Source organism: Bison bison, unplaced genomic scaffold (genome assembly GCF_000754665.1).
Source record: "Bison bison bison isolate TAMUID 2011002044 unplaced genomic scaffold, Bison_UMD1.0 scf7180017864178, whole genome shotgun sequence".
Taxonomy (NCBI): Eukaryota; Metazoa; Chordata; class Mammalia; order Artiodactyla; family Bovidae; genus Bison; species Bison bison.
In genome coordinates, this window is record NW_011494750.1 from 3060548 (window position 1) to 3071569 (window position 11022).

Sequence of the window (11022 nt, forward strand, 5' to 3'; positions counted from 1 at the left end):
TTGTGGTGTATAATCTGCTACAAGTGGCTTTTCTGAACCCTAGTCTCAGGTAAAGCTTCACATCCACTCATGGCAAGTAAATATACTCGGGACTTATATCAAAAGGGCACCGTTCTCTGTCCATGGAATTCTCCAGGCAAGAATGCTGGAGTAGGTTGCCATTTCCTACTCTAGGGGAATTCCATGGACAGAGGAGCCTGGTGGGCTACAGTCCATGGGCTTGCAAAGAGTCAGACATGACTGAGTGACCGACAGAGACACAGATGGGACCTACCCTAAGAAGCTGTCTGTCTCTACCTCACTGAAACAGAACTTGCCCCAGGGCAGTGTAGAAAGTGTTCTCTCTGCAGCATCTCACTCCAAGAAAAGGAGGAGAGGGCATGCCTAATCTCCGCTTCCCAATTTACTCCACCTCTGCGGAGGCAGCGTGGTGCCAGGAGTTTAGTGGCTGTAACTTCCTCTGTGTGAAGCAAACATCAGGAATGTAGTGGAAAGGCTCTCCTCCAGCCTCCTATTGGTGGTGTGCTGGTAAATAGTTAATAACTGGCTCTCCTAAGTAAAGAGCACTGATTTGTATCATTTCCTGATTTCCAACGTGCTCCCACCATGGCTAATTTCAAGCTACCAATGTGATGTGTGGAGTTGAAAGAGATGCCTGTGACAGATTCTCCTGAGCTGGTCTGAACTGGATCCAACACAGCACAGCTTCCAACACTTGTACACTTAACTCATGTCTTCATGGAATATTAATTGTAGGAAGAAAGGGGTGTACATTTGACACATACTATTTGTTCTCAGAATGGTTGTTCTGCTCTCCACGTCTACAACTTAAAATGAAACTTGTTTATATTTTCATTATGCCAGCTCTCCAAGTACCAATCTTTTACTTTTGTTAAAAATAGTATTTGTGTTTTATGGACACTTATTTTATTGTTGTTGTGAAGTTGCTCAGTCGTGTCTGAGTCATTGTGACCCCATGGACTATAGTCTGCCAGGGTCCGCTGTCCATGGAACTCTCGAGACAAGAATTCTGGAGTGGGTTGCCATTCTGTTCTCTAGGGGATCTTCCTGACCCAGGGATTAAACCTGGGTTTCCTGCATTGCAGACAGATTCTTTACCATCTGAGCCACCAGGGAAGCCCCAGAAGAGTATATATGCTTTATGAGCATTTATTTTTAGTGTGTCTCAGAGTCACCTCAGTCATTTCTTTGACTCTCTCAGAAGTCATGACCTCTTTCTCTAGTCTTTTCCTTGCTCCAGAACACTAGTTTCTATAATTTTTCAAGTTCAGTAACTTCGTACAGTCTTAACCTTGACTTACGTCCTTACCTGATTTGTTTCCATCAGTCCAGATCACTGACCTTTGGGTTTTGTTCCTTTGTTGTTAGTTCTGCTCCTTGCTGTTGAGGTTTTCTTTTTCAGTTCTTCAAAAGTATATTTCTTTCTTGTTTTTGCAAACAAGCAAAAATCTGTGTTTACTAACAGCTCTGAGAGGTGTACATTTCAAAGGCTGATTAAGATTTGGAGGGCATAAGATAATAGTTCTTTCGTGACACTTCAAGTCAAAATTGTAAAAGCGAACAAATATAAAGCAAAGATCCTAACGAGACCAAGGTATGTAAGCAACCAACCTGCTTTCCCTTAGTGTAAATAAATTGACAAGACAGAATTTCTGCTCTTTTAAAGTGAACCATATATTCCTAAACCCTTTTCAAAAATAATATTCCCCACATCCTCAACACTAGAGTAGATGTCTACAACAGTATTGAATTGCTATCTAAATGAACAGACCTCAAGAAATGGAAAAGCTGTTCAAACTTAACATGGCAGCCGAAGAAACAAAGTTCTGTATGGGAAAAGTTTGGAATCATGGTGAATGGAAATGTTTCCATGATCGCTTGCATCCCTGGGGTTGAAGCCTTTCCATCTTTTATTTTTTTCTTTTCTTTTTCCCCCCTATTTTTATTTCTTTTTCTGTTTTGTAAATAAGCTCATTTGTATCATGTCCAAAGCTATAGTTTTTGAAAGTTTTAGTATAAAATCAGAGATAGCTCAATTCAGTTCAGTTGCTCAGTCATGTCAGACTCTTTGCAACCCCATGGACTGCAGTATGCCAGGCCTCCCTGTCCATCACCAACTCCTGGAGATAAGGGGAAAGATAATAGGATAAAACTTAGAAATTCAAAACATTAATACTATTTCATTCTTATGTCTCATGGACTTTATGTGGTGAAAAAAGTCCTAGTTGGTTAGCTTAATCTGGAAGATATTTTTTTGAATTACATGGCATTGTTAGCTTGAAGTGGTATCATGATCTGTATTTCTTCCCTCTAGTTTGGGGCTGTATAGATGTGTAAGGGGTGTCAGTAAGTATGTTCCAGGGATATAACTCATAGAGAAATTCTCTACTAACCTGGAAAAAGAATAAGCAGGCTGGCCACCCTTGCTGTCTAAGGACCAGCTCTGTGAGCTCATGATCTGTCAGCAGCTTGAGCAGAGGGTCACAGGTTTTGAAAGTGAAAGTGTAATGATGGTGACAAGCTGTGGATTGAATTATCTCCAATGTGTTTGAGCATTTGTCATAGGAACATAGTTATTGAAGATGCAAAACTGGAGAAGGAATCTGACCTGAAGAGACCGAGGCCTAGCAGAAAGGAGTGAAGAAATCAGGACAGAAGACCTTTTGGAAAAAGGTAGAAATATCAGTGGGAAGATGATTCCCTGAGGCAGAGATAAGGGAAAAAGGAAGTTAAGAAAAGAAATGTCTCATGAAAATTCCCCAATAGGAGACAGCGTTCAAAATGCAATGAAGTAAAGAACACTAAAAAATGCAAAAGGATAATAAAACTATAAGCTCTGAACTTAAATGATTCCCTAAATTCAGAATACCTTTTAATGGACTAAAACGAATTGTAGCTAAAGTCAGAAAGTCTGGTTCTGAGTCCCAGAATTCACTACTTTCTGTGCGATCTTGGGTAAATAGCCAATTCTCTGAGCCTTAATTTTCTGATATATAAACTGTTAATCCTTAATACGTTCATACTGGCTAAATGAATGATATCATAGTAAGTGTATTATAAAGTTGTTTGCACTGCCCAACATGCTATATACGGAGTGAATTAATTATGATCAGTGTTTGTTTTATTACAGGGCTCTCAGTAGCTCTTATCCAATCGCGTCTGAAAGGATTCCATGGCGAGGACCAATAATGTGACTGAGTTAATTATCACCGGTCTTTTCCAGGACCCAGAGGTGCAGAGAGCGTGCTTTGCGGTGTTTCTGCCCGTGTACTTGGCCACGGTGGTGGGCAATGGCCTCATTGTTCTGACGGTTAGAGTCAGTAAGAGCCTGCGTTCCCCCATGTACTTCTTCCTTAGCCACCTGTCGCTGGTGGAGATCAGTTACTCCTCCACTGTTGTCCCTAAATTCATCACAGACTTACTTGTCAAGATTAAGACCATCTCCCTGGAGGGCTGTGTGGCTCAGATATTCTTCTTTCACTTGTTTGGAGTTGCTGAGATCTTCCTGCTCACGGTGATGGCCTATGACCGCTACGTGGCCATCTGCAAGCCCCTTCACTACACAATCATCATGAGCCGGCCTGTGTGCCACCGCCTGGCAGCCGCTTCCTGGCTGGGGGGCATAATTCACTCCATGGTGCAGATCCTTGTCACTGTCCAGTTGCCCTTCTGCGGTCCCAACGTGATTGACCACTACTTCTGTGACCTCCATCCCTTGTTCAAGCTTGCCTGCACTGACACATTCGTGGAGGGTGTCATTGTGTTGACCAACAGTGGATTAATCTCTGTCTTCTCCTTCCTCCTCTTGGTGTCCTCATACATTGTCATCCTGGTCAACTTGAGGAACCATTCAGCTGAGGGGAGACGCAAAGCCCTCTCCACCTGTGCCTCTCACGTCACGGTGGTCGTCCTGTTCTTTGGACCCGCCATCTTCCTCTACATGCGGCCCCCCTCCACCTTCACTGAGGACAAGCTGGTGGCCGTGTTCTACACGGTGGTCACCCCCATGCTGAACCCCATCATCTACACACTCAGAAATGCAGAGGTGAAAATTGCCTTGAAGAGGCTGTGGGGCAGGAAAGTTAACTCAGCGGTGGAATAACAATGAAAACCTTAAAAACCTGAGCATGCATATGGTGACTAAATAGAAGTTTGATTTTAGTGAACTATGAAGAACAGAGCAAATGTTCACCTATTTATGTTTTTTGGTTGTATTTTAGGTGAGGGCTTTATATTCCGTAAAATAAATCAGATGCTTTTCATAGCCCTCTGTATTTTGGAGAAAGTTGGCAATTGAGCTGCATTGTTGTTTTTCTTCATGTTCTTCAGTATACAGGGCATAGACATTAGGGAGGGATCACCTGGGTTGGAATTCCCACTCTGTCACCTTCTACCTGCGAACCCTGGGTTCATTTACTTTACTTCTCAGTAAACGATACTTCTTAGCATGCTGCAATGTGTGAAAAGATTGTGGTACTGGGAGAAATAAGTTTATGTTTTATTCTTTCCCTCTATCAATGTGCTCTTGTGGGAATCCCTGGAAGGCTTTTCTATCAATACTTCATTTTAGGTCTAGTTAGGGAGTGTGGGGGAGAAGGAAATGGCAACCCACTGCAGTATTCTTGCCTGGAGAATCCAATGGATAGAGGAGCCTGGTGGGCTGTGGTCCATAGCGTCCCAAAGGGTCGGACTCGACTGAAATGACTTAGCGTGCACAGGGAGTTTGGGATGGGCATGTACCCACTGCTATATTTAAAATGGATAATCAACAATGGCTTACTGTAGATCACATGCAACTCTGCTCAATGTTATGTGGCAGCCTGGATGGAAGGGGCGTTTGGGGAAGGATGGAAACATGTATACCTATGGCTGAGTCCCTTCACTGTTCACCTGAAACTATTCCAACATTGTTTGTTAATCAACTCTACCCCAGTACAAAATAAAAATTTTAATAATGTTAAAAACTGAAAAACCATTGCTAAGAACATAACTATTTCATCTTTTCTAGTAAGTGAAAATATTTAAATATCTCCCATCTCTGTGACAGCTGCACTCAGCACCTCTCTCTCATCCTTTCAGATACTGTTATAGATGGCTTTTCAAACCAGTATGTATAAACTTGATCAATTAAGTTTGTCAAAGTTCACTTAGCAGGAATCATCTTATCAGCTCTTGACAACTGTATATATAATTCTATCATAGGAGAAGGTTTTTCTCTCTGATGTTTTTTAAATGGAAAAAAATATGAAGGCAATTTTTTAGGAATGCATCTTCTCAAATATCAACCCTATTAAAGTTGTCTATTTCTTAAAAAAAAAAACCAACAACTTAATTTTAGTTTTCCCCCTTCATTGACCTGAATCCAATGCCTCAAATTCCACAGTAGGAGCTTTGTTTCATGGAAGTAGGACATTGTTAGAATGGAAAGGTCTGTGGAAGGTGAAATATAATAGAGCTATGATTAATCATTCACATGGGCTTCCCAGGTGGCTCAGTGGTAAAGAATCTGCGTGCCAAGGCAGGAGACACAGAAGAGGAGGGTATGATCCCTGGGTCGGGAAGATCCCCTTGAGGAGGAAATGTCAACCTGCTCCAGTTTCTTGCCTGGATGATCCCATGCACAGAGAAACCTGGCAGGCTACAGTTCATGGGGTTGCAGAGTCGGACCTGACGGCAACTGAGCAGGCATGCAACTAGGCATATCTTTTTGTTTTCAAACTTTTAATTTTGTGTAGGAGTATAGCAGATTAACGATGTTGTGATAGTTTCAGGTGAACCTCAAAGACTCAGCCATAAACAAACAGCCATTCATATCTTCATCCAAATAATTTTACAAGACCCTTTCCTTTCTAGACAGTTGTATGTGCACTGAGTTATGTGCTTGTGTGTGTGTGTGTGTTAGTCACTCAGTCATGCATGGCTTAAGCCAAAATGTTGCCTGTTTTTGTATGACCTGTGAGCCAAGAAAGGCTTTTACATTTTCAAATGGTTGAAAAAATTAAAGTAAAATAATATTTTGTGACACATAAAAGTTGGATGAAATTTCAGCTTTATTGCCCACAAATAAGTTTTATTGGATTACAGTCATGCCCCATTACTTACTCTTTTTATCTATGGCAGCTTTTGTTGGAGTGGCATGGTTGCATAGTTACAACAGAGACTGTGTGGTCTGCAAAGCCCATATATTTTCTTTTTTTATGTATGAAATTTTTATATTTATTTACAAATTAATTTTTATTGGAGTAAACTGCTTTATGATGTTGTCAGTTTCTGCTGTGCAGCAAAGCAAATCAGTGCTATGTATACATATATGCCCGCTTTTTTAGATTTCCTTCTCTTTTAGGTCATCGCAGATCAGTGAGTAGGGTTCTCTACACTAAACAGTAGGTTCTCACAAGTTATTATTTTGTGTAGAGCAGTGTGTATACGTCAATCCCAATCTCCCAATCTGTCCCACCCCTCATTGTCTCTTGGTAACTCTAAGCTTGTTCTCTACATTCATGACTCTGCTTGCAAAGCCTGTATATTTTCTGTGTAGCACTTTACTGAACATGTTTCCCAGCCCCTGGCTTAAGCCATAGTAACATTTATTGCTTACTCAACAGGAAGTTGGGAGGTCAGTGGTCCCAGGGTTGTTTTGTTATTCCCACCATGCCCAAGCCCCTTCAGTTCTCTTGGCTGGCCCCTCATGGCTGCAAGATGTCTAAAGCAGCTCTCGGTATTACATGCTCACATGTAAGAAGGGAGGGGTTTTCATTTCATTTCAGAAAACAGTTCCAAGGACTTTTCCAGAACAATTCTTATTTTGTTCTTATTGAGCGGAACTAGCTTATATATCTATCCCTAGATGCAAAGGAGCCTGGAACAGTAAGTAGTGGCATAAACATAAAAAGGGTAAGCTGACCAATTCACATCTTCATTTTAACTTGCAAAATGGCGAAAGTTGTGTAGTACTATCCCTAATTCTTAAAGAATCTGTACTTTTCATATAATGGTGGAGTTTAATTAGAACTAGGCAAGTGTGGCCATAGTCAGTGGGTTAATCTTCACCAGGTTAGAAAATAACATCAGCCTTTCCTGAAAATGTATAACTTTAGGTGAGCAAATAGTCTCATACCACAAACATTTTAACAAATGTATTTTCCTATAACGCATGTTCATAGACTCATATTAAAAACTCTTCCTTAGATGTGTTAAACTGAATCATTCAACAGAGAAAAGATTTTGACTTACAGCCTTCCACAAAAGCTTAGTGATGAGATGTACAGAATAAATGAATAAATGTAGATTTTCTTAAATATTTTGAGCTTTTATGTAATTATTTGTTAATGTTCCTCCTAAATGTTTTTTTAAAATATAATGGATAATGAAAAAAATGATAATGGTTAATTCAGAGTTTGCACTCTCAAAAGCAATTATTGGGTTGGCCAAAAAGTTTGTTTGGGTTTTTTACATGACATCTTATGTTAAAACCTGTAAAATAATTAAAAAAAAATATGGTCATAATAGTCTCTTAATCACTAGTTGAAAATGGCATTTTGTTTCAGCTTTAATTTTAGTCAGGCTAAATTAATGACAATTATGTTTAGGACTGGGAGAGAGCATGCTGATCATACAAAGTGTTATTATAGCATTTGTAAAACTATTCATGACAGAAAATTTATTACAGATGAGGCCAAAGCAGAGTAATAAACTCACATGTAGTGTTTTCAAACCAATATCCAGTTTAGTATTGATAAAGATCAGTTTGGAAAGGTTTTGTTTCCTTCTGAGCAGGCATCTCAACAGCAGTTGCATTGTGATTTTGGCTCAGATAACCCTTGCTGTGGTGGTAGGGGCTGTCTTCCGCATTGTAGGGTGTTAGCATCTCTGGCCTCTGTCCAGTAAGTGCCAATAACACCGTCTTCCCACACAGGTAAATGAAAAGTTTAGGAAATGAAAGTTTAAAAATGTTTCTAGATGTTGCCACATATCCTCTTGGGGGCAAAATCACCCATGGTTGAGAACCACTATTCTGTAGCCTCACCGTCATCCACACCAAAGGCCGGGAGAAGGGCTGTCTCAGTTTCTGACATTTGTGGTCCATAATTCCTTGAACCCATCCTTGGGATGGCATCATATGTAAAATCACATAATTGAGTTCATGATAAGCAAGAGCTGGATCTAATTGCCCTCAGAACAGCATAGAGTCCCATAGCCTAAGTGCTCTGTGAACACTGAGTAAAATTAATTTAATATATTCCCTATTGATTTCTGAAGTTATGTTACCTACAAGAAAGTTTGAGAGGTTGGTATTCAGGTCCCGCTTCCCATGAGGTAGGTGCCTGATGAAGAAGGGGAAAGGCATGGGTCTCTGGGGACCAATCTTCTCTCATTTGATCACAGTGCGCCCCGCTCCACCCCCAGTATCTCTCAGCAGTGTGAACTCAAGGCTGAGCTGCCAGAATTCTTATTTCTCTGTGGGCCATCTGAGAGGCAAGTCTGCTGTGCTCTTGTTTTTAATCAGGTGGAATCGACTTACTGGCTTAGTCTCAGCATTCCTAAGGCTGCAGGGAGAGCAGATCCTCCACCTGGCAACTCCTAAGATGTATGAGCTCTGGCACATAACTTGGCCTTAATGCTCGGAGATTGAATAACTGGGAAACCGTCACGAGGTAATGGGTGGTCTCAGGGCACTATTTTGCTCTCTGGGATCGGAACAGATAAAAGGAACAGTGGTGAGACAGCAGAGGCCCAGAAACAGTGGGGTGAGTTTTGTTTTGTGAGCGTGTGATGATTATAATTCCGCTTTGAAAGTAAAGGGAATGCTAAGTGCTCTCACGCTGGTCTGGTCTTTGCCTGAAATAAGCGCTCTGCTAGACACGGGATTCAGGGATGAAAAGATGTGGTCCTGCTCCTTGGTGACCTCTGTTCTTTCAGTATTTTCTGAACTTCTGTGGTGTACCAAATACTGTGCTAAGAAGGCAGGATGATCTATATGCACTGTTCCCACCCTAAGTACGTTCACTGAGTGTAGTTTTGTGCAGGTGCTTCAGTTAGCACTGGAGATGGAGTGGTAGCCAGACATACTCTCTGCTCTAAAACGTCCACAGTTTGGTGGACCAGATGGTCACATAGCACAATTCCAATTCAATGTGCAAAGTGCTGTATTTCCAGAATGTCCTAAGAGAAGAGTGTCACCGACTGTAAGGGTCTATGGATTGCAGAGATGGATTTCCTATTTCTGAGAAGACTAAGTTTATAGAGTTTGAATGGTAGCATTTCAGGTACGCAAGGGACTATTATATAATTCACTCCTTAAGGAAGGAGTCTTTTGTTTTGTATCATTTCATATCACCCTTCTGAATTCCTGCCTCCTGGTGGCTATGTCATGGCTGAAACACACAATGTGACAGAATTCATTTTCCTGGGACTTTCTTCCAATCCAGAGGTGCAGAAAGTCTGCTTTGTGATGTTTCTGCTCCTGTACACAGCCACTGTGCTGGGGAATCTCCTCATCGTCCTCACTGTCATGAGCAGCAGAAGCCTTGGCTCCCCCATGTACTTCTTCCTGAGCTACCTGTCCTTTGTTGAGATCTGCTACGCCTCGACGACAGTCCCCAGACTCATCTCAGATCTGCTGGCTGAGAGGAAAGCCATATCTCTGTGGGGCTGCATGACACAGCTTTCCTTTCTCCACTTCTTTGCCGGCACTGAGATTTTCCTGCTCACTGTGATGGCCTATGACCGCTACGTGGCCATCTGCAAGCCCCTCAGCTACACCACCATCATGAACCGGCGGGCGTGTGCCTTCCTGGTGGGAGCAGCATGGGTGGGGGGCTTAGTGCATTCCTTGGCCCAAATCCTTCTCATCTTCCGCTTGCCCTTCTGTGGCCCCAATGTGATCGACCACTATTTCTGTGACGTGCTTCCCCTGCTCAAACTTGCCTGCTCTGACACCGTCCTCATTGGTCTTCTGATCGTTGCTAACGGGGGGACCCTGTCCGTGATCAGCTTTGTGGTCCTCTTAGCCTCCTATGTGGTCATCTTGCTCCATCTGAGGACTCGGAGCTCCGCGGGGCGGCGCAAGGCCCTGTCCACCTGTGGATCCCACATCACTGTGGTCACCTTGTTCTTTGGGCCCTGCATCTTCATCTATCTGAGACCTTCTACCACCCTATCTGTGGACAAGACGGTGGCCGTGTTCTACACGGTGATCACCCCACTGCTCAACCCTGTCATCTACTCCCTGAGAAATGCTGAAGTGAAGAAGGCCATGAAGAGGCTGTGGGTCAGAGCAATGAAGCTAGAAGAGAGGTAGAGGCTGAGCCTTGGTCTTGATCCTTGGGTTTAGGTGATGCTCTGTCAAACTGAAGGGGCAGAATGAGATGAAGGACAAGTTCCCAGGACTTGTTAATTTTAGAGTTACTCTCCATCAACTTCACTATAATCAGTTACCATATATTTTCTCTTCAGTTCAGTTCAGTCACTCAGTCGTGTCCGACTCTTTGCGATTGCATGAATCTAGCATGCCAGGCCTTCCTGTCCATCACCAACTGCTGGAGTTCACCCAAACCCATGTCCATCGAGTTGGTGATGCCATCCAGCCATCTCATCCTCTGTCGTCCCCTTCTCCTCTTGCCCTCAATCCGTCCCAGCATCAGAGTCTTTTCTAATGAGTCAATTCTTCGAATCATGTGGCTAAAATATTGGAGTTTCAGCTTTAGCATCAGTCCTTCCAAAGAACACTCAGGACTGATCTCCTTTAGGATGGACTGGTTGGATCTCCTTGCAGTCCAAGGGACTCTCAAGAATCTTCTCCAACACCACAGTTCAAAAGCATCAATTCTTCAGCACTCAGCTTTCTTCACAGTCCAGCTCTCACATCCATACATGACCACTGGAAAAACCATAGCCTTGACTAGACGGACCTTTGTTGGCAAAGTAATGTCTCTGCTTTTGAATATGCTATCTAGGTTGGTCATAACTTTCCTTCCAAGTAGTGTCTTTTAATTTCGTGGC

General features: G+C 42.4%; 2 protein-coding genes across 2 annotated transcripts; both read left to right on the forward strand.

Annotated features, from left to right (window-relative positions):
• Positions 1-1454: 1454 nt before the first annotated feature.
• On the forward strand, positions 1455-4604 carry LOC104990374 (olfactory receptor 4B1-like). The gene has a single exon (XM_010842436.1). It carries the CDS (start codon positions 3194-3196, stop codon positions 4121-4123), a length of 930 nt encoding a protein of 309 aa, XP_010840738.1. The 5' UTR covers positions 1455-3193; the 3' UTR covers positions 4124-4604.
• A 2743-nt stretch (positions 4605-7347) lies between these two features.
• Positions 7348-10497, forward strand: LOC104990373 (olfactory receptor 4X2-like). Its single transcript, XM_010842435.1, has one exon. The coding sequence runs from the start codon at positions 9392-9394 to the stop codon at positions 10319-10321; it is 930 nt and encodes a 309-aa protein (XP_010840737.1). The 5' UTR covers positions 7348-9391; the 3' UTR covers positions 10322-10497.
• Positions 10498-11022: the final 525 nt, after the last annotated feature.